Genomic DNA, 24,143 nt, shown 5'->3' with positions numbered 1-24,143 from the left:
CTATATATAACACATTGCCTTGTTTCTGCACCACTTTACAAGAAGTAAAGGAGGAAGACAATATGGGAAGTATTAATATTAGAGACAGAACTCTTCAGGGATATTGGTTCCTAGTCCTCTAGAAAATTGTTTTTGAACGTTTGTTCTACATATGGCATACAAAATTCTCCCCCTCCACTTAAAGTTTATTACTAGTTACTGCACGATAAAATGGACTTTTTTCAGTTGACACTTTTAAGTTTGTTATCTAAATGGGGCCATAGAATTTCAGTACATATGGCAGATGAAAGTCATGCAGCACTGACAGTTTGATAGGAAAAACCCTTTCAAACAAAATATAAACAAACTTTCAGAAATACATGTTACGAAAGGAAGCAAGGAACTTTAAAGCATAACCATTCTCTATAGCTGTTTTCCTAGTTTCAGCTATGTAACACTTCCCCCAGCACGCACGCACGCACGCACGCAGAGTAGCAAATATTAGATGCCCATAGCTTCAAATTCCAGTAAGTTACAATTATACTGAAAAGAGGTTATCAGTGGTTACTAACCACGAAGGATATGCTGCCCCTATATGATCAGAGCCAGTATGCTTCTGAATACCAGTTGCTGGAAACCACAGGAAAGGAGAGTGTTCTTGTGCTCATATCCTGCTTCCCATGGGCATCTGGTTGGCCACAGTAAGAACAGGATGCTGGACGAGATGGGCCATTGGCCTGATCCAAAAGGCTCTTGTTACGTTCTCAGGCAAGTCTCTTGGCTCAAGTATAAACAGGCACATTTTTGGCAAAAACCATAAACAGTGAGGATTCGGATTAGAACATTGTAGCTGAATTATCCTTCAGTAATAATATAGACATATTTTCTCCTAATCCTATACTCTATATCTTTTGTACAAATCCCTGATCTTAAGCATATTTATTAGCAAAAAAAAATCCTATTGCTTTCAATGGAAGCTACTTCTAAGTGTGCTAAGGAACACAGACGCAACTTTCTTAGTTTGGGTAACTTATGTGTTTGGTATAGATTGCTGCCTAGATTTCATTAAGTGCAGGAAACCAAAATGAGAGAGCTGGGAAGCAAATTTATTGCAAATTTAGTTTTGTTTTTTCCAGTCATGGGTTTTCCAAACTTAAATTGTAAGTTTTAAACTGCTTTTAAGCAACAAAAATGGTTGTAAATACTGAAAATTGGATTATAGCTAAAACAATGGGTATATTCAGGCAATATTTTGTCCCTAGGGAAAGACTAGGCACAGACCCCATCGTTTGAGAAGAATTCAGGGGCCGGAGTCTAATGATAGAAGGAATCAAATGGTTTCTTGTGATATTGTTGAACACTGCATGCATTAGTATGCACTGCAACATTTTTGTTTCTATCAATGATATGTTATTTATAGAGCTTCAAAAAGGAAATCCTTCAGAATCTTCTTCAAGTGTTGTGTTTAAGCTAGAGTCATGAATTTGGTAACACTACAAATTAGTCTGTTTGTTTTTCAGATTTTATGTGTCAAACGCTTGCAAGGAAACCCAAGTATACAAACATGCTATTTCTGATGCTCGCTGTGTGTTTGATATGGCTGTAAGTAAAATTTTGGATCTGTATGCATGTTGGTTCACATGTTAAATATATTCAAATATTATTTAGAAAAATTGGATTTTGCTGTGACAAATTACTATTACTTATTGAGGGATACGGTGTGAGCCTTAAAAAAAAAAAGGTTCATACCATATCCCTCAGTAAGCCATACTAGCGTACTGCCAGTTTCCTGTGGCTGTTATGGGGGTTATTTTGTTCTGTTTTTATGGTATAATGTATTTATATCTATGCTTTAAATCTGTTAAAAGTTGTTAGCATGTACATTTCACAAAGAAGGAAAACCAGCCATGAAAGGGTTAACTGACAGTAAAGAGTAAACCAAAACCCTCAGGCGATACAGGTGCAGACCCTAAATCACCTAATGACTAAATGACCGTGATGGGCTATAAAGACAGGAAAAGGATGTGTTTTTGTGTGTGGGGGGGAAGTAAAGAGGAGAAAGACGGACTGTGTAACTTGTGTATTTGATGCTGGAACTGCTTTATGTTATTCTGCTGATAAAAGACTGTATATTTCTACACGTGCGTTGCGTTATTCTTGGCAAGGTGCAAAGCAAGGGAATGACTACGGTCGGGTACGCCAGTGTATGTCTGCCAGGGCAAACACCAACAAGGGTTATGGGCCCAGACTGCGACGAGTACCTGAGGTGCGGAGAGGAATCCAGACCAAGGCAAGCACAAGTGGACAGCGTGTTTGTTAAACGCCAGAACGTGATGGCTGTATAACTGAGTTCAGTAATGCCGCTGGAAAGGCTGAATGACACGAACTATACAAGTTGGAAGGTAAAGATGGAGATGTTATTACGCCGGGAAGAGTTGTGGGTGTCCGTCGAAAGTGATCCCCCCACTGATCCCCCTTCTCCGGAATGGCTTCGCAAAGATGAATAAGCGAGAGCGACCATTATTTTGGGTTTGGAGAATAGCCAGCTGCTGTTAAGAGGGCTGGTTACAGCAAAAGAAGTCTGGTCTGCTCTAAAGAATGTTTACGTGAGAAAAACTGCTGGCAGTAGAGTTTATTTGGCGAGACGGCTGTATCAAACACGTTTAAGCGAAGGGGTAACTATGCCTGCACATCTGCAGACAATGAAAGGGCTTTTTGCGGAACTGCAGGAAAGAGATGTGGAGCATACGCCCCAGCAGCAGGTATATATTATATTGTCTTCTTTGGATGCTTCATGGGACACTATTGTGTGCGCAATGGAAGCCATGACTGAGACTGAATTAACCCTGGACTATGTGACGGGAAAGCTCTTACAAGAATGGGATAGAAGACAAGAGCAGAATTGTTCCGCAGTAAGCAAGCAGCGCAGCGGAGAAACGTCAGGAAAGTAGAGGGAAGGCGAGTCAAGATTATAGGGTGTGCGACGGTGTTTTCGTTGTGCGTCCGAAAAACACATAAAGAAAAATTGCCCAGTGATGAGAGGGACTCTTAATGTGGCAGGAAGAGGTCGGCAGCGAAAGGAGCCGTTCTCTGTTCACGTGGTCAAAGCCAGCGTTAAGAAACCAGAGGAGAAAACTGGAACTTCCTGGGTGGTTGACTCAGGGGCTACCCATTTTCTAGCAAAAGACAAGAAGTTGTTTCAATCACTGTCCCCTACGTGTGGACATGTCATACTTGCTGATGGAACCCATAGGGAGGTAAAAGGGAAGGGGACTGTATTTGTAAAATGCCTAAAAACAACTGTTATGAACGTTCTGTTTGTGCTCCAATTAGAGAATAACATCATGTCTGTGTCCACACTAAATGCAATGGACTTTGCGGTCCTGTTCAGAAAAGGCACATGTGAAATAACAAAGGCAGATAAGGTATATGCAGTAGGCGTATTAGAAGATGCTTTATATGTTATAAAACAAACCTCAGAAGCTGTGGTAAGCACTATAGAGAACAACCCCCCCCCCCATGATAAATGCATACATCTATACCATAGGAGGCTTGGGCATGCAGGTTTCAGCACCATAAGCAAAATGCCGAGATACAGTGCTGATTTGATTAAACCCTGTGCTACGTTTGTAGACTGCGATATATGCCACAAACATAAATCAGTAGCCGCACCTATCAACATAAAATGTGAACGCAGCACTAAAAAAGTTTTAGAGCTGGTACATATGGATCTCGCCAGTCCATTCCGAAAAACACTAGGTGGCGCCAGATTTTATATGTTGCTCGTGGATGACTATTCCCATTTTTGTTTTGTGTACTTGTTGAAACACAAAGGGGAGGCAGAAAAGAAGTTCAGGTATTCCGTAAGGTGGGCTGAGGAAAAATATCACACGAGCATAGCCGAGGTGTTAACTGATAGAGGAGGCGAGTTTACCTTGCATACGTTTGAAACCTATCTAACCACAAAAGGGATAAAGCACACGTTAACCGCACCATATTCCCCACATCAAAACGGAACCGCAGAGAGAAGGAACAGATATATTCAGGACATGGTGAGAGCTATGCTAAATGATTCACCATTATCTCCGGCTTTTTGGGGTGAATGCATTGTTTATGCAAATTATATACAAAACAGGTTGTTTTCTAGTGCTGTGCTGTCTACTCCATTCGAAAGATTCCATGGAGTAAAACCAAGGTTTAGAGCACATAAAAGCGTTCGGGTCCGAGTGCTGGGTACATGTGCCAAAAGCACAAAGAAAAGGAAAGCAAGCACCCAGAGCAAAAAAGGGTATTTTATTAGGATTCGAAAAGGCTTACTATAGGGTGTGGCTGCCAACCGAAAGAAGGGTGGTAGTGAGCAGAAGTGTCAAAACACATGAGTAAGATTGGCAGAACGTAGGACGTTTTGTAGACTTAAACCTCAGTACCCCTAGTAACAAAATGCAAGCAACAGTGGAAGCAATCCCACAAGGGAAGGGTTCTGACCAAGGTTTTGACATTAAGCAGGAAGAAGAAGAAAGGGAAGCTGATGTGTCTGAACAAGAGGGTACAGACAAAAAGGTTCACCCAGAACCAGAGCTGAGGAGGTCAGAAAGGGCTAATCTTGGCAAACCGCCGGACAGATTTAAAATAAGTGTGACAAAAGCGTTGTGTACTCAGGTAGAACCCTCTTCTTATGCTGATGTAAGCAAACTGTCCCCCAAGGAAGCCCAAAAGTGGCAAATAGCCATGGAGGAAGAGATAAGCGCCATGAACAAAAACGCGATGTGGACTTTAGCACAGCTACCTCCAAATAGGAAAGCCATTGGTTGCAAATGGATATATAAAATTAAGAAAACAGTAAAGGGGGAGGTGGAAAGGTACAGAGCATGGCTGGTGGCTAAGGGATTCAATCAAAAGTATGGAGAGGATTTTGACGCTGTATTTGCGCCCGTAGTCAGACATGAGACCGTAAGACTAATGTTGAAAGTTGCTGCAACACAGAACATGCAGGTATACCACTATGACATTAAAACTGTGTTTCTTTATGGTGAGTTAGAAGAATCTTTATTTATGGAGCAACTCCCTAGTTTTGTGCAGAATCCTGCACTAGTATGTAAACTGCATAAGTCAATATATGGTCTCAAGCAAAGTGTCAGGTGTTGGCACACCAAACTTAATAAGGTATTGGAGTCAATGGGATTCAAAAAGAGTGTTGCTGATCCTTGTTTGTATGTACAACAGCAAACAAACTGTATACTGTCTTGTATTCGTAGACGATATCCTGTACTTTTGTTATACAGACAGAGAGCAAGAGGAATTTTATGACTAACTAAAGCGACATGTTGACATGACATGCCTTGGGCCAGTAACCCACTATTTAGGCACAGATAGTGAGGAAAGATGACGGCAGCTTTATGCTCCACCAAACAAACAAAATAAAACAGCTCCTACAAGACTGTGGCATGGTAGACTGTAAACCAGTGAGAACGCCAATGCTAGTGGATTTCCAGAGAAAGCATGAAAGCAAGACATGTAAAGAACCAAAACTGTATAGAAGCATTATTGGAAGGTTACTGTACATAGCAAAAGTGATGAGACCAGATATATGTAACATGGTCAGTATCCTCAGCAGAAAGGTAGAACACCCAACCCAGCATGACTGGGAAGGCATAAAAAGAATACTGAGATATCTAAAAGGCACCGCCACCAAGTGTCTACTTTTATCCGCCTGCAAAAGGGATGGCATAGTACGTTATACCGATGCAGATCATGCGTCTGATGAGACTTGTAGAAAATCAACATCAGAGTAGCAATAATGTTTCAAGGGTCGTTGATAGACTGGTGTAGCGTAAAGCAGAATGTTGTTGCTATATCAAGTACAGACATAAGTCTATCAACAGCCTGCAATGAACTATTGTGGTATGAACAGTTGCTTCGAGATGTCTGTCTAAATGTACAGAAACCATTTATTATATTTGAGGACAATCAAGCCTGTATACGACTGGCGTTGGCAGAAGGTGGCACCAGAAAAACGAAACGTGAGTGTTAGATACCACCACCTAAAAGACTGTGTACAACAAGGCCATGTTGATATCCGATATTGTGGAACGGGTAAAATGGCAGCAGATGTCCTGACAAAACCACTGTGTGCTGACAAACATGACAAACTTGTACAACTATTAGGCATGTATAATGTATGATATAAGACGTGCATGTATTCATTCTGTGTGAAATGAGGAGGGGCTGTTAGCATGTACATTTCACAAAGAAGGAAAACCAGCCATGAAAGGGTTAACTGACAGTAAAGAGTAAATCAAAATCCTCAGGTGATACAGGTGCAGACCCTAAATCACCTAATGACTAAATGACCATGATGGGCTATAAAGACAGGAAAAGGATGTGTTTTTGTGTGTGGGGGGGAAGTAAAGAGAAGAAAGACGGACTGTGTAACTTGTGTATTCGATGCTGAAACTACTTTATGTTATTCTGCTGATAAAAGACTGTATATTTCTACACGTGCACTGCGTTATTCTTGGCAAGGTGCAAAGCAAGGGAATGACTACGGTCGGGTACGCCAGTGTATGTCTGCCGGAGCAAACACCAACAAAAGTTGCATGGAGACTTTTGGGTAACAAACGACTAGCAAGTCTAATAGTAATTATAACCAGTCTCCTAGCATGAAAAGAGGCTTTCTCATTAAAGTTGCTTTCTAAAGTGCTTAAAACTGAGCTAATAACATTATGCCTCTTAGATGGTTAATTTACCTTCAAGTAAAAACATGTGCTCTTTTTGGTTTATGGTGCCTTGGATCCAATGAAGTGATAGCATGAGTGGAAGGCTCTTCTGTTCATACAACAGGGGTAATTTATGCAGCTTCTTCCCACTGTAGCCCTCCAGTTCACATTCCATGCCACTCCAGAGGGTCTTCTGATGCTCAGAAGTGGCTTTCAGGAGCACAGAAGACCGCAGTAGGAGGAAAGTCCCATTCTGTGAGCAGACCTCCAGTCCTGGTTTATTGGGCCCAAAATACAGTTTTACTATACTCAATTCTACCATACAATTGTAGTTTGTCATTTATTTTTGACACAATATATGAAATCTAGTTGCATTACCATTAATGCTAGAACTGTTTAAATTGTAACAAACTGAATCTTGTTAAGAGTATTCAGTACTTTAAGAGTCTACATTAAGATTCTCTGTATTTTAAGAGTCTACATTACCGAACAAAAAGGACACCCAATACCTTGTAGATAGTAAAACTTTCTGTGTTTCTATTTTAGGAAGAATTTGGCTTTACCATGAACATGTTGAACATTGGTGGTGGCTTCACAGATTATGAACTTGATCTGGAAGAGGTATGAAGGCCTATTACGATTTTTATGAAAGTTGGACAGTAAAAGTGGATAAGAGAAAAATCAACTCATTTGAAATGTGTTGGAGGAGAGCTTTGCACATACCATGGACTGAGAAGAAGACAAATAATTGGGTCATAGAACAAATTAAACCAGAATCATTAGAATCTAAAATGATGAAACTGAGGTTATCATACTTTGGACACATAATGAGAAGACATGTTTCACTAGAAAAGACAGTAATGCTGGGAAAAACAGAAGGGAGTAGAAAAAGAGGAAGACCAAACAAGAGATGGATTGATTCCATAAAGGAAGCCACAGACCTGAACTTACAAGATCTGAACAGGGTGGTTTATAACAGATGCTATTGGAGGTTGCTGATTCATGGGGTTGCCATAAGTCGTAATCGACTTGAAGGCATATAACAATGACAATGAAATTGGTATACTTAGCCATTCAATTAATTGAGATTTGTATTTACAGTGGATATAAACCAAGAGATTGCTAAAGAATGAACTTAGAAAGTTGTATAATAGAATGGATTTATACAGTCCTCAATTCCAATTCATTTGTTGAAATTTGAGTTCACAATGTTATATTTAGATATAGAATACCCTTTCTCAACTTCTAGACAATTTTGAACTAGCATCAGTCCCAGCCAGCCCTAGGAGTTTTAGTTCCAAATGATCTAGAGAGCACCATGCTAGGAGCCTCTGAACCAAGATGGGAGAACTGGAGTGCTTGTTCTTAGAGAAGAGCATTGATATAGTGAGCATAACGGAGACCTGGTGGAATGGAGAAAACCAGTGGGATACGGTTATCCCTGGATGTAAACTATATCGGAAGGACAGGGAAGGACGTACTGGTGGCGGAGTTGCTCTATACGTGAAAGAAGGCATTGAATCCAGCAAGCTTGAAACCCACAAAGAGGCAGACTCCTCCACAGAATTATTGTGGGTGGTGATACCATGCCCCAGGAGGGATTTAATACTGGGAATGATCTATTGTCCCCCTGATCAAAATGCTCAGGGAGACCTGGAGATGAGATATGAAATTGAGGAAGCATCTAAACTAGGAAATGTGGTAGTAATAGGTGACTTCAACTACCCAGACATAGACTGGCTGCATATGTGTTCCAGTCATGACAAAGAAGCAAAATTTTGAGATATTCTAAATGACTATTCCCTAGACCAGTTGGTCATGGAACCGACCAGAGAGATGGCAACCCTGGACTTAGTCCTCAGTGGGGACCGGGACCTGGTGCGAGATGTAAGTGTTGTCAAACCGATTGGGAGCAGTGACCATAGTGCTATTAAATTAAACATACATGTAAATGGCCAATTGCCAAGAAAATCCAACACGGTCACATTTGACTTCAAAAGAGGAAACTTCACAAAAATGAGGGGATTGGTAAAAAGAAAGCTGAAAAACAAAGTCCAGAGGGTCACATCACTCAAATGCTTGGAAGTTGTTTAAAAACACTATATTAGAATCTCAACTGGAGTGCATACCGCAGATCAGAAAAGGTACCCCAGGGCCAAGAAGATGCCAACATGGTTAACAAGCAAAGTCAAGGAAGCTCTTAGAGGCAAAAAGTCTTCCTTCAGAAAATGGAAGTCTTGTCCGAATGAAGAAAATAAAAAAGAACACAAACTCTGGCAAAAGAAATGCAAGAAGACAATAAGGGATGCTAAAAAAGAATTTGAGGAGCACATTGCTAAGAACATAAAAACCAACAACAAAAAATTCTATAAATACATTCAAAGCAGGAGACCATCTAGGGATGCGATTGGACCCTTGGATGATAAGGGAGTCAAAGGTGTACTAAAGAACGATAAGGAGATTGCAGAGAAGCTAAATGAATTCTGTCTTCACAGTGGAAGATACAGGGCAGATCCCTGAACCTGAACTAACATTTGCAGGGAGGGATTCTGAGGAACTGAGACAAATAGTGGTAACGAGAGAGGAAGTTCTAGGCTTAATGGACAATATAAAAACTGACAAATCACCGGGCCCAGATGGCATCCACCTGAGAGTTCTCAAAGAACTCAAATGTGAAATTGCTGATCTGCTAACTAAAATATGTAACTTGTCCCTCGGGTCCTCCTCCGTGCCTGAGGACTGGAAAGTGGCAAATGTAACACCAATATTCAAAAAGGGATCCAGAGGGGATCCCGGAAATTACAGGCCAGTTAGCTTAACTTCTGTCCCTGGAAAACTGGTAGAAAGTATGATTAAAGCTAGATTAACTAAGCACATAGAAGAGCAAGCCTTGCTGAAGCAGAGCCAGCATGGCTTCTGCAAGGGAAAGTCCTGTCTCAGTAACCTATTAGAATTCTTTGAGAGTGTCAACAAGCATATAGATAGAGGTGATCCAGTGGACATAGTGTACTTAGACTTTCAAAAAGCGTTTGACAAGGTACCTCACCAAAGACTTCTGAGGAAGCTGAGCAGTCATGGAATAAGAGGAGAGGTCCTGTTGTGGATAAGGAATTGGTTAAGAAGCAGAAAGCAGAGAGTAGGAATAAACGGACAGTTCTCCCAATGGAGGGCTGTAGAAAGTGGAGTCCTTCAAGGATCGGTATTGGGACCTGTACTTTTCAACTTGTTCATTAATGACCTAGAATTAGGAGTGAGCAGTCAAGTAGCCAAGTTTGCTGACGACACTAAATTGTTCAGGGTTGTTAAAACAAAAAGGGATTGCGAAGAGCTCCAAAAAGACCTCTCTAAACTGAGTGAATTGGCGGAAAAATGGCAAATGCAATTCAATATAAACAAGTGTAAAATGATGCATATTGGAGCAAAAAATCTTAATTTCACATATACGCTCATGGGGTCTGAACTGGCGGTGACCGACCAGGAGAGAGACCTCGGGGTTGTAGTGGACAGCACGATGAAAATGTCGACCCAGTGTGCGGCAGCTGTGAAAAAGGCAAATTCCATGCTAGCGATAATTAGGAAAGGTATTGAAAATAAAACAGCCGATATCATAATGCCATTGTACAAATCTATGGTGCGGCCGCATTTGGAATACTGTGTACAGTTCTGGTCGCCTCATCTCAAAAAGGATATTATAGAGTAGGAAAAGGTTCAGAAGAGGGCAACCAGAATGATCAAGGGGATGGAGCGACTCCCTTACGAGGAAAGGTTGCAGCATTTGGGGCTTTTTAGTTTAGAGAAAAGGCGGGTCAGAGGAGACATGATAGAAGTGTATAAAATTATGCATGGCATTGAGAAAGTGGATAGAGAAAAGTTCTTCTCCCTCTCTCATAATACTAGAACTCGTGGACATTCAAAGAAGCTGAATGTTGGAAGATTCAGGACAGACAAAAGGAAGTACTTCTTTACTCAGTGCATAGTTAAACTATGGAATTTGCTCCCACAAGATGCAGTAATGGCCACCAGCTTGGACGGCTTTAAAAGAAGATTAGACAAATTCATGGAGGACAGGGCTATCAATGGCAACTAGCCATGATGGCTGTGCTCTGCCACCCTAGTCAGAGGCAGCATGCTTCTGAAAACCAGTTGCCGGAAGCCTCAGGAGGGGAGAGTGTTCTTGCACTCGGGTCCTGCTTGCGGGCTTCCCCCAGGCACCTGGTTGGCCACTGTGAGAACAGGATGCTGGACTAGATGGGCCACTGGCCTGATCCAGCAGGCTCTTCTTATGTTCACACTGAGGAAGGCTGATATTATTATACAGACACAAGAGTGGCTGTATACTATGGCCAGTGTGCATTTGTCGCATACTGCAATGTTAAATTGAAAATAACCCCTACGCCATTCTGCTGTTTCCCATATGCTCATTTCAAAACAAAACCTTACAAAACTTATAGTCCTGAACTCAGAAAACTAGCTTAAAACCCTCTACGTTTTCATGGCAATACACAAAACACTCAGAGAATTAGGAGTTCAAAGTGTAAAACAAGAGAAGAAAATCCAGACCCCTGTTGGACTTCTTTCTGTTAATGGTCTCATAATCTGTTGAAATTAACTAAAAATCAGCCATGTTCACAAAGTACCTGTAATCCTACTACTGACCTTGTCCCATACTCTGACCTTTATTGTCTGCAGTTTAAAAGATAAACAATGCCTAGCTGATTTTTAATTAATTTAAGAAACTTAATATTGAAGTCAATGATAAGCATCAGCATGCTCAGTAAGAACCAAATGTCAGTGTTCAAAAAGCCAGACTCACAGCTGTTTGGCTTGGCTAATCAGGTGGCCACACTAGACTTTTATTTCACTTTAGACAGTCATTGCTTCCCTCAAAGAATTCTGGGAAGTGTAGCTTGTGAAGGGTGCTGGGAGTTAGGAGACTCCTATTCACCTGATAGAGCTCCAGTGCTCAGAGTGGTTTAACAATCAGCTCCTCTTCTGGGGATTGCAGCTCTTTCAGGGGAATAGGGTGTCTCCTAACAACTCTGAGCACCCTTCACAAACTCAAGTTCCCAGGATTCTTTGGGGGAAGCCATGACTGTCGAAGAAATAAAGGTCTGGTGTGGAAGTAGCCAAGGATAGCTTTGGTTGAAATATGAGTGGGAGAGTACATGTGCCTGCTGTAGAATAAAAAGCTGAGGAAAACCCTGAAAAACAATGATACTGTTCAGTGTTTTCCTTTTGGAAAGGAAAAGACCTTTCCCTCTGCACAGTGCCCACCCCACCCTATCACCTCCCCCTTTCCCCTTCTTCTCTTTCCCTCCCCCTTACCCCTCCTCCCCCCTCAGGTCCGTTTCACCAATTCTAAGCATGACTGCACAGGAGTAAATCCCATCGAACTCAAAAAACATGCAAATGATCAAACCTGCCCTCCCCTCCTCCTCCTATCCCCTCCCTCTTGCCCCTTTCTCACCCCTTCAGCCCCCTCCCCCCTTCTCCTCCTTCTCCCCCATGGTCAGTTTTACCTATCCTAAGCATGCACGGGAGTAAATCCCATTCAACTCAACAAGCATGTAAATGATCAAACTTACCCTTCCCTCCTGCCCCCTCCCCTCCCTTGTTCCCTCTCTGCTCTCCTCCCCCACTTCTCTTCCTCCTCCCATGGTCAGTTTCACCTATCCTAAGCATGATTACATGGGAGTTGCTACAAGTTACTGAGACTGAATCTGTCCAAATTTTGATAAAAAATTGTCAACAAATATTCAAAATAAAACAATAGCCCACAGACTGGAAGCTTTCAATATACATCCTAATTCCAAAGAAAGGGGAACCAAGGGAATGCAGTAATTATTGAACTATTGCCTGAATATCCCATGCAAGTAAAGTAATGCTCAAGATTCTACAACAAAGGCTCTTACCATAAGTGAGAAATGCCAGATGTCCAAGCTGGAATTGGAAAGGAAGAAGAAGAGATCATATTGCAAACAGAACGTTGGATAATGGAACGGACCAAGGAATTTCAGAAGAAAATCACCCTGTGCTTTATAGATTACAGCAAAGCCTTTGATTGTGTAGATCATAAAAAACTATGGAATGTTTTAAAAGAAATGGGGGTGCAACAGCATCTGATTGTCCTGATGCGCAACCTATACTCTGCACAAGAGGCTACTGTAAGGACAGAATATGGAGAAACCGATTGGTTCCCAACCAGAAAGGGTGTGAGACGGGTGTATTTTATCACCCTATTTGTTTAATCTATATGCAGAACATACATGGAAAGTGGGACTGGACCAAGATGGAGGTGTGAAAATTGGAGAAAGAAATATAAATAATTTAAGATATACAAATGATACCATACTAGAAAGCAGAAACCAGTAATTTAAAACAAATGCTTAAAGAGGAAAGCACAAAAGCAGGACTACAGCTGAATATCAAGAAGACTAAAGTAATGACAACAGAAGATTTATGTATCTTTAAAGTTGAAAATGAGGACATCAAACTTGTCAAGGATTATCAATACCTTGGCACAGTCATTAACCAAAATGGAGACAACAGTCAAGAAATTAGAAGAAGACTAGGACTGGGGAGGGCAGCTATGAGAGAACTAGAAAAGGTCCTCAAATGCAAAATTGTATCACTGAACACCAAAGTCAAGATCATTCAGACCATGGCATTTCCGATCTCTATGTATGGATGTGAAAGTTGGACAGTGAAAAAAGTGGGTAAGAGAAAAATCAACTCATTTGAAATGTGGTGTTGGAGGAGAGCTTTGGGCATACCATGGACTGCGAAAAAGACAAATAATTGGGTGTTAGAGCAAATTAAACCAGAACTGTCACTAGAAGCTAAAATTATGAAACTGAGGTTATCATACCTTGGACACATAACGAGACAACATGATTCACCAGAAAAGACAATAGTGCTGGGAAAAACAGAAGGGAGTAGAAAGAGGAAGACTAAACAAGCGATGGATTGATTCCATAAAGGAAGCCACAGACCTGAACTTACAAGATCTGAACAGGGTGGTTTATAACAGATGCTATTGGAGGTTGCTGATTCATAGGGTTGCTCTAAGTCCAAATTGACTTGAAGGAACATAACAAAATCCCATTGAACTCAATAAGCATGCAAATGATCAGACCTGCCTTCTCCTCCCCTCCCCTATTCCTTCTTCTTCCTCCTCTCCCCACTCCAGACTACCCTCCCTCCTTCCCTATGATCAGTTTCACCTATCCTAAGCATGATTGCAGAGGAATAAATCGCATTGAACTCAATAAGCATGCAAATGATAAATCCATTCTCAGCAAACGTGCACAGGATCCCATTTCTTATCTCCTGGATTGAAAAGCAGAGAAATTCACTAATACAGTAGGGCCCTGCTTTTTGGCGTTCCGCTAATACAGCGCCAGTGAGGCAATCAGCTGGAGGGGGGGCTGGAGTTTCCCGCTCTCCACCTGATCCGCTTTTCTGTGGTTTTCGCTTTTCGGCGGGGGTCTGGAACCTAACCTGCTGTATGAGTGCAGCCCTACTGTAGGCAAAAAACCCTGTGTGGTTGAAGAACATACTTATAGCCAATATATATTTCTATCAAACTTTTAAAAGCGCAGAAATTGGGCAGTTATAGTGAATGCACACAGGAAGTGGATTGGACTGTGGAAGACCAACCCAAGTTGCGTTTGCATTTTTATAAATTTGTAAGGCAGTACAATATCTCAGAGAAGGTCCTGCTCCCCTGGTGCATTCAGTATAGCTGCCCAATTACCCTGCTTTTTAAAGTTTGATAGAAATATCTGTTGGCTATAGGTATGTGCTTAAACCGCAAGGGTTTTTTTGCCTATTAGTGAATAGAAAATAGGTTTGGCAAGCTAGCAGGGCCATGGTTTGATCCAGGCTTTAACAAAATCAGAGCATAAACCAAGTTCCTCTGAGTTGAGAAGTAACAGGGAACTCTGATTAGTTTTGAAGCAAATGTTTCTGATCTCGCTGCCAAAATTGGAGAGGGGAGCACACCAGCTTGAGGCTTATTAGCACAGTGGTAAAAAATAGTGTACTGTTGCATGCAAAAAGGTCCTTGCAAGTTTTATACTACAGAGCTGCAGGTCCTTTTGAAATCAAGAAAAAATTTTGGAAGAACTTGTGCAGAGATTTGAAGTTAAAGTATTCAGGCCAGGATCCAAAGAACTGTTGATGAGAGATCAATGACATCTTTCGCAATTTACCTAACTCTGTTAAAGTTTTGTAACTTCCTCAGTACTTGTGTATCCACATGTGATACGCATCTTCGAATATGGCCTGAGAAAAATAACCATTCTAAGTGCAGAAAGCAGATTTTCATACATGGAAGCAGATCTTTGGATTTTGGCCACAGTTTATTTTAGTAGTATTTCTGTATGTCCTCCTTTTTTTGTTACAATGTATTAAAAAAGTTATTTGTAATGTGTTATGTGAAAAGTGTGTTTTGGTTTATATACGGGTAGATTGGCTCTGCAGTTCATGCAACAGGCCAAACAGTTCTCAGGTGTCTACCCATATGTTAGGAGCTACTTGATTGGCTTAAAACATTTTTGGATATAGGTTCAGATTGAGAAGGAGAAGAGGAAGACTTCATAATTGCAATATCTAAAAAGCTGCAGGAGTCTACATATCACATCTTAATAAAATTTTCCATTATTTTGAAATGACCCAAAATTTTAGATGGCTGTTTTGAATAGAACTAAGATATTTGAAAACAAGACCATTTTTTGTACCATTGAACTACAGAGGTTGGACATTGGGAAACAGCCTGATTGGAGCAGCCCCAGCAGCTGCTATTATTTTTGTTGTTATTTATATCCTGCCCAGGGTGGCAAACAAAAACAAAACTATTCACAAGAAAAAGAAAAGCATACTAAAAAAAATATTCAAAGACAATTATAATTAAAAGCATTCTAAAACACAGTCAAAAATATTCTTTCACCAGTTATCTTTGAGTTGCGAGGAATAGTTCCCTTCTGCCATTAAGTGCCTGGGTAAACAGGAATATTTTCAAATTCTTCTTGAAAGTCAATAGTGATGAAGACAGATGCACCTCACTGGGGAGGGCATTTCACAAACCGGGAACAATCACTGAAAAAGCCCTGTCATGGGTCAGCACCAACCAGGCAGCTGCAGTTGTAGTTCTCTAGCAGTAATATGTTAAAATGTATACCGTTCACTTGAATTTATTTGAAAAACCTGCAAAAATTCTGAAAAGTAGATCAGGAATAATATATAATTTATACTTTCTACTATGAGGTAAAATTCAGACAAACTAAGCAAGTTGATGAGTTGCAGATTTTTTCCCTAAGTTGTGATGGTGAGTAGTACTATTTTCTCCCTTAGGCAGCTTAGCAAGAGTTGATCTAAGAGCAGCCTTAAAACTCTAACTAGAGTTGCAAATTACAAGTTGACACAAGCCTTTAAATAAATGTTCCCCTTCTATCTTATAGGTTAATCATATTGTCAGTCCGTTACTTGATACCTACTTTCCTGAAGAATCTGGTGTAAATGTGATTGCAGAGCCTGGATGCTATTATGTTTCTTCTGCATTTACTCTAGCAGTTAATATTATTGCCAAGAAAGCTATTGAAGATGATAAACCTCTTCTCTCTAAAAGTAAGCAAAATCTGTTTTACACTTGTCTCTGCAATCTTTATGATGATTTAACAGCACTCCTTTGGATTGTAGTAAAAAATAAGCCTCTCTTCAAAAAGCTTACTTCCTCCTTTAGATGACTCAGAAGCTTTTATTATTTTATTCTATCTGTTAGGGATATTTATATACTGCCTTTCAGGGAAACCACACAAGCAATTTAAATTAAAAAATAAATAAAACATGAAGCATTAAAACACAAGAAACAAGCTAAGGGGGGGGCTTTTTAAAAGCCAAATCTCTGTCCTCAGAACAAGATGGTCCCTGAGTTAGCTCTCTGGTAGTAGCTGGGATAGTGAGGGGCTTATCTAATCTTGAACATCAGGAGCTAGATGGTGGACATCTCACCAGGCTCTTCTGACTTTTTCTTTCTCTCTCGCCTCCTGAGTTGTCGTGCCTGTTCCAGTATTTGAGCTGGTTTCCATTTAAGGGTTCAGCCCTCAGAGGAGGAAAAATATTTACTAATTGTAAACTAAAACATACTTCCAGTTTCCATAGAAACATACTGTTTCAGGCTGAAAGTTTTACCAGTAGGGTTAAATACAGTACTTCAGTTTGTTAAGCTTTAAGACTTCAGGGTTTGATTTGCATAGCATTGCTAATTTGCATGTGAGATTGAGGGCACACTTGCAGAATGTTTGTCTTCAGACTGAATTAAGCGAGGAAACATATGTTGCTTATTTAATGTGCAATTTTTAAAATGTTGCCAGGTAATCTAGCTTAAACGATTCACCATATTTTTCTCAAGTTGTCTCTTATATCTGATATTCCTTCCCCTTGTCTTTTGTTCATGTGTATGTTCCATTTGCTCCTGAAAAACCTACCCAACTTTTTAAAAAAGGGCTGTAAATGGAAAATTATGATGAAACTCTTAGTAAAATCTAACTTCTTTTTTATAGTAGAACAAACAAACAGTGATGAACCAGTCTTTGTGTACTACATGAATGATGGTGTTTATGGTTCTTTTGCAAGCAAATTATCTGAGAATTTGACCTCTGTTCCAGAGGTTCACAAGGTGAGAGCACCTTTATATGCTATAGGTTCCTGAGCTCAAAGAGCTTACTTTGTACTTGTGTTTCAAGAACTGACACGAGATAATCATTGCTCTTGCATGTATGTGTAGAGTGATATACACACAACCCTAAATCTAACTGTCAGAACTGTTTTCATATAGAAATACAAGGAAGACGAGCCTCTATTTGCAAGCAGCCTTTGGGGTCCATCCTCTGATGAGCTTGATCAAATTGTGGAAAGCTGTCTTCTTCCTGAGCTGAATGTTGGAGACTGGCTGCTCTTTGACAATATGGGTTCTGGCACTTTGGGCGAACAATCTGCTTTCAATGATTTCCAGAGGCCACCAGTTTACTACATAATGTCATTCAGTAACTGGTAAGTTTATATTGTGTTGTACTACCTGAATCAACCTAACTTTTAACAAAATACTGTGTTCAATACTTTCTGAAGAAAGGTAAGTTATTTCTAAGTAAGAGCATAATACACACATTGAGAAACATAAAACTTCCTTTGGAAATTGTTGCTGCCGCGGCCAGATAGACAGCCTAGAGATAAAATATTTATTATTATTATTATTGCTGGACCTTTTGTATGTGGATGCAATCTCTCCCCACAAAACCTGGGTGCTTTTTTTTTTAGTCACCTGGCAACAGGTGCCTACTTGTAACTGGGCAGTGGGGTGGAGTACTGGATTTGGACAGGGGGAAACTCATGTTCCAATTCAGGGTGAAGCTACTAAATGATCTCACTGGATACAAAACCAACATAATACTTGTTTCTAGGTAAGGAGTAGGGAACTCTTATTGGCTCTCCCTGTTGAGTTGGGTCAACTCACCTACCTGTAAAAATCCCAGTACTGGAGGTTGAAGGGGGAAGCATGGGACAGCTTGCAAAGCCTGCTCCATACTCTCTCTTCTAGTCTGGAACATTGGAGGTTGAAAAGGGGAACATGGGAAAGGGCGTTGCAATCCTGCACTTCTCCTTCGCACCCCTTGATGTTGCAAAGGGTTTTCAAAGCCTCCCCACACACCTGCATTCCCCCTCCCATGCCTCCCTTCAAAGAACAATACTCTGATGGGAAGCAGTTTCCATTCAAAGGAAATTGCTTCTGCTTCCTTGAGCAAGGCAGGTTGAGAGTTGAGGTTGAGTGCCCCTTGCTCTAGCAAAGGAACAATCGGGAGTCCACTTTAAGCTCCTGATTGTTGCTTTGAAGCCCCACACCTGACATAATATTTGACATCAGATGTAAGGTGGATGGTTGTGGCTTCCCAAAAAAGGACTTGGAGATTCCCCACTCCTGATCTAGGTATTGTGCATGTGTTAAGCACACGCACAAGGTACATGCTTAGGACTTGTTTTGGTGCAGGCTGTCCAACCAGCTTTGTAGGTCTTTTTTTTTTTTTTTAATTACCTGGCTTTTCATACTTATTATATGGCCGTGAGTAGTTTACATGCTGTGCAGCCACCATAATGGTACAGTCCTTGTTTCTGGACAGAATTTTAAACATTATTTGTAGGGCCAGGCCTGGTTCCCTGTAAGTGATCACTGTTCTGCACTTTCATGTGCCCTTCTCAAAACCCATAGGCAGTCCACGGGTGGGGAACCTGTGACCCTGCAGTTATTGTTGGAGTCCAACATTCCTCAACCCATCAGCATGCCCTACAGTTAGGGGAAATGGAAGTGGATTCCCAGCATCTAGAGGGCTACAGGGTCCCCATCCCTACAGTACACAAAGCTACATCTTTAGCATGGTTCACTACTTGTTTTGCCACTTGGCAAGGACATAATTGGCTGTTAAGTGAATGAAAAAATACCTTTTGGTGGAAGAAATGGATTGATCTGGATGTTTGAATTCATTTTTATCTGTCTTTGCAGATTGATGGGTTATTATAGGTATATAAGCTTGCTGGATAACTGCATGCTAATAAGTTGAAGTGTAATAATCAAAATTACAAATTGATCAAACTATTGTTGCACCAAAAAGTATCTTCCAGACTTTCTTCTGAATATTTGATATTTTCTGAATTGTTGATAACATAAGGGATGGACAGAACTAAAATTAGGCAGTATAATTTGCTTAACTTGCAGTATTTAAAACATTATGGAAAACAGTAAAAAGTGACTTTGGATACTGAAATCGTTCCTCCACTATTTGCCTGAATATCTGTATGTGCTTTCCATTCCAATTCCAGGTGTGAGATGCAAGATGCTGGATTCACCTCTGACACACTGATGAAGAACTTCTTTTTGGTGCCTTCTTGCATTCAGCTGAGTCCTGAAGACAGCTTTTCTACTGTAGCTTAAACAGGCATTATTGCTTCGATTAGCCTTGCAGTTGCATGTCTGTAGTCTTGTCTGGTCACAACATTCCAGCTTGGAAGAAAAATGGAACAATCTTGAATGAATTACTGAAACTTGAAATCATTTGGGACCAGGCAAAACCAGCTACAACTACAATTTACTGGGGGAGTAAGAATTGTAATAAACCAATTTAAACATGTCAGATCACTCAATCCCTCAGCATTTTAATAAAATATGCAACAAAATGGATGACTTAGTTGAGATGGAAACCCATCACTTGGGTTCTCTGTTAAACAGTTTACATACAAGTACAGTTTTTATACTAAGGATATCTGTTAGTCTTGTAAAATTGGGTTTCCCTCAGATATCTGAAATGTCAGTGGGAAACAAGTGTGACTTCATTAGCTATGTTTAGTGTACTTAGAATGTGTAAATTTGTGCTTTGAACTGTAGTTTAATAAATGTAAAATTGCATCATAGTATGTGTTGTATTCACCTTTGCTGTACCCACCCTTGTACAATTGCAATAAAATTTTGTGTAGACTTTACTGTTCTTCCCACCCCCCTCCCCGTTAACATAGGGAAGAGGTCTAAGCAGCACTGATAGTTTAAGTACAAAAAGGTGTTAAGGGTACTATTCAAAGACTATTTAAATTGACGGAATATTAAATCACGAGACTCAACTGAAAAGCACTAAGTTCAAAGTTGAAGTGCAATTTGTTTTCCATAAGCATCTAATTTAATGATTCTAACACCAAAATATGCGAGCCAACAGATGCCTAGAAGTAATCCACAGGAAGTAAAGTGCACTGAGCAGAAAGCTAAATTAAAGCAAGACTTACCCTGTGCACTACTGGGAGTAAGACCCATTAACTTAGGGATGCTTACTTTACACAGAAACCTGCATAGGGTTAAGATTAGCAAGTCTCAATATTCCACCAAAGTACTTCTGATTGGTAAAATTTACTCTTTGATAGGATGGCTGCATCCTAGGAACAGGATCCTTGCAGTTTTGGATACAGAGTGTGAGAGCATGCCTGGAAGCATCTAAACTGCAGCAGGTAGACTTCGCAAGCAAAATACTGAAGCTTTTACTCAAAATTGTTGCTTAGATTCCTCATACTCTTTGATTTCTCACTTTAATTTATTTTGCTAACCTAGTAGCCTTGGGCATGAATTTTGAAATGCACCAAGTCAGAGTTAATTTGAAAATGGAGATTAGTATTCCTAACTAACTTGGTGATGTGAAATGGGCTGTCAGATACACATGCATTTTATAGTAGTGCCAATTGGCAGAACACTTTCTCCTTCTAGCTCAGTGTGCTAAAACTGTGTCTTTGCTAGGTAAAAGGGTTAGGGAATATTTCCTTCAACCTGATCATTCTAAAATAACAGGTACTATATTTGAGATGCTTTTCACTTTTGTGAAAGGTTTCTACAGCTAAATCTTAGTAACCCTGACAGTAGAATATGGCCGAGAACATTAAAGCGCAAATGAAAAAGCAAGTTCAGTTTTCCAGTTCAGAAAACATTAATTTCTAGCATTTTGACCCCAATACCTGTCAGGGTTCTATTAGGAAAGAAAAGTGGGGGACAGTTTTCATATCTATCATCAAGCCTTTTTAAAGATGCCCAGGATTCTGCTATAGGTTTTTAGAACTGTTGTGAGTTAACCAACTCTGTTGTAAATGGTACAGTCACCTTGGAAATGTCTGTATTGTATTTGACAGTTTGCCATAAAAACTGGTTTGAACTTGGTATGTATTTGAATTTATATGCTAAAACCTATCTTTCTGTTTACAATATTGTAATATCAGTTTTTGAAAAATTCAAATATAAAACTGAATGATTTCTATATAGCAAATTAACTAATGGGACTTTTTCTTGTGTATAGTATAGCTAGTTGCTTTGAGAGACTTTTGAAGAATTTATATACATGAAGACCTATACTCATGCTCAACAGAAACTGTGCTACAAAAATGAAGCTGTGTTTAGATGCACCAAACTCTAGCTGGCAATTTAAATATGAGAGTCCAGTTGAGAAGCTTAATGAAAAGGAGGAAGAGATCTATTTAATGGGTTTTATTCTGATGAGTCTCTTGTACATGTGGGGTAACTCCATATGGTTGTACTATAAATCCCAAATATGTTTTTCACGTGATAGTCCTAATTTTCAGATAATAGCACAATTTCTTCTCCACACATGAGGGACGAAAAACATCTATCCTTGTTTACCCTTTCATAAAACATGCTCAGTCCAGATCCCAGTTTGGCCCTCAAGGCCATTTCCCACAAGCCATGTCCACCTGATGTGTGATATCAAGACTATCTCTGCCCAAAAAGGATTGCAGTCCATTTTATCAGCCTAAACTGTTCAAAGGTGGTGAGTGATCAAGGCAGATCCAGCAGTACCATCAGTTTGTTACTAGTTTTGGATAAAGAAGGCACCCAACAGGAATAAATTCCTACCTGCCAGGAAGCCCAGGAACATGATTAGCTTTTGATGTTGTATCCTATGTTCTAGGTTCCTCCTCCAGTTTGTGCCCTGCCGTTGTCCAGGCCAATGCTGTCTCACAGCTCCTCTTAACTATTTGTGCTCTATAGTATTTTGCTTTCCCACACATTTTCTCTCTAGCTTCTCTAAAGTTGTTTCTCAAATACTTTTTCTTCCTTTTTTGCCACCTGATCTCTCTTAATGACTGTCAGCCAATCATTTAACAAACTTAGAATTGTAAAACAGTCAAAATCAAGAGAGACTAAAGCGATGGCTGCTGCAGAGGCTGCTGCAGAGGCTCCACCATCCATCCTTTCTTCTGAACAATCTTGAACAACTTCTCTGCCAGACACCCAGCAAGGGGAATTTTTGCCTCTGTAGGCCACAGGAGTCCAACCATGCCAATTATTGTCATAGCAGACTTTCAGTAAAGGGAGACAACTGCTACCCGCCTCAGTCCCCCACTGATTCATACATTTCCATTATGGAGTCTCCAAGCAGTCTCTAAGGCTATGGCATCCTGTTTGAACTGTTAAGGGGGTATCATTTAATCTATGTACCCGAAAGCTGGCCTTCCTGGTAGCCATAACTACAACATGCAAGGTCTTTAGAGCTCAGTGCCCTTTCTGTGAAAAACTATCCCACAAAAACAGTCATCCTACACATAAATCCAACATTAATTCCAAAAGGGAATTCAGCCTTCCACTAAATACAAGAGCAGATTCTTCTTTTTGCCCCAAACCCTTTCACCTCTGTATAAGGGTGGCATAAGGTAGATCTGTAGAGCCAGTGTGGTGTAGTGGTTAGAGTGTTGGACTACAACCTGGGAGACCAGGGTTTGAATCCCCGCACAACCATGAAGCTCACTGGGTGACCTTGGGCCAGTCACTACCTCTCAGCCTCAGAGGAAGGCAATGGTAAACCACCTCTGAATACCGCTTACCATTGATAGGGTCGCCATAAGTCAGAATTGACTTGAAGGGAGTCCATTTCCATTTTCAAGCCAGATCTGAGGTCACCAGCCTTTTTGGACCAGTGGGCACATTTTGAATTTTGCAAATGTGAGCACCAGTCACAAAATGGCTGCTAAGGGAGCACATGGCAGAACACAAAGTTAGAGTACAGTCATTGCTGCTTCTCTTCCACCACCACCACCCCTCTGGACAACCACAGGCTTACAATGGAAAGTCAGCTATGTGCTGCTAATTCTGATAGTGGAGATAACTTAAAGATAGAAGAATCCTGTTTGTCCTCAACACTAGGCCCAGGTGACCTCAGTGGCTAGGAGTGCCTTTTACCAGCTGTGGCTGTTTCTGGACCAGGATAGCCTGACCACTGTTGTCCACGCACTGGTAACGTCCAGGCTGGATTACTGTAATGCACCCTATGTGGGGCTGCCCTTGAGGTTGGTCCAGAAGCTGGAGCTGGTGCAAAATGCGGCGGCGAGACTGCTCACTGGGGCAGGGTATCGCCACCATGTCACCCCACTGCTGAAAGAATTGCACTGGCTGCCCATTTGCTACTGGGCCAAGTTCAAGGTTCTAGTTTTGGGGTACAAAGCTTGGGACCAGGATACCTGAAAGACCATCTTATCCTTTATATACCCAGTCATTCACTGCGCTCTGCAGGTGAGGGTCTCCTGCAGATACCATCTTATCAGGATGTCCATTCTGCACAACATAGGAAATGGACCCTTTAGTGTGGCAGCACATACCCTGTGGAATTCCCTACCCTTAAATATTACACAGGCACCATCTCTGTTATCTTTCTGGCACCTATTGAAGACTTTCCTCTTTCAACAAGCCTTTTAAGTTGAGACCTTATCCCAGTCTGCATCTGTGTTGGAATTGCTTTTTAATTATGTTTTAAAACTTTTTTTTTAAAAAAAACACTATATTTTAAAAACTGTTTTTTTAAAGATGTCTTGAAAACCTTAAAAATGTTTTTAAAGATGTTTTGTTTTAATGTATTTTAA

General features: G+C 40.6%; 1 protein-coding gene and 1 long non-coding RNA gene across 4 annotated transcripts in view; one reads left to right on the top strand and one right to left on the bottom strand.

Moving 5' to 3' along the window:
* Nucleotides 1–21,542, top strand: part of AZIN1 (antizyme inhibitor 1) — a 44,589-nt gene extending 23,047 nt beyond the window's left edge. For 2 of the 3 annotated variants that reach the window (XM_061604676.1, XM_061604685.1), the window contains 6 exons: nt 1,500–1,581; nt 7,242–7,316; nt 16,157–16,322; nt 17,258–17,373; nt 17,533–17,747; nt 19,566–21,542. In XM_061604676.1, coding sequence (XP_061460660.1) covers nt 1,500–1,581; nt 7,242–7,316; nt 16,157–16,322; nt 17,258–17,373; nt 17,533–17,747; nt 19,566–19,677 — 766 coding nt within the window. In that variant the 3' untranslated portion in view covers nt 19,678–21,542. The remainder of the gene's footprint in view (nt 1–1,499; nt 1,582–7,241; nt 7,317–16,156; nt 16,323–17,257; nt 17,374–17,532; nt 17,748–19,565) is intronic. The other variant, XM_061604693.1, reaches the window with a different exon arrangement.
* Nucleotides 19,428–24,143, bottom strand: part of LOC133374168 (uncharacterized) — a 35,508-nt gene continuing 30,792 nt past the window's right edge. Inside the window, exon 2 of the long non-coding RNA XR_009759831.1 lies at nt 19,428–19,746. This is a non-coding gene — a long non-coding RNA (uncharacterized LOC133374168). The remainder of the gene's footprint in view (nt 19,747–24,143) is intronic.

The sequence above is a fragment of the Rhineura floridana genome, chromosome 1 (genome assembly GCF_030035675.1).
Source record: "Rhineura floridana isolate rRhiFlo1 chromosome 1, rRhiFlo1.hap2, whole genome shotgun sequence".
NCBI lineage: Eukaryota > Metazoa > Chordata > Lepidosauria > Squamata > Rhineuridae > Rhineura > Rhineura floridana.
The sequence above is the reverse complement of the archived record's forward strand: the minus strand, read 5'-3'. Positions and strand labels throughout refer to the sequence as shown.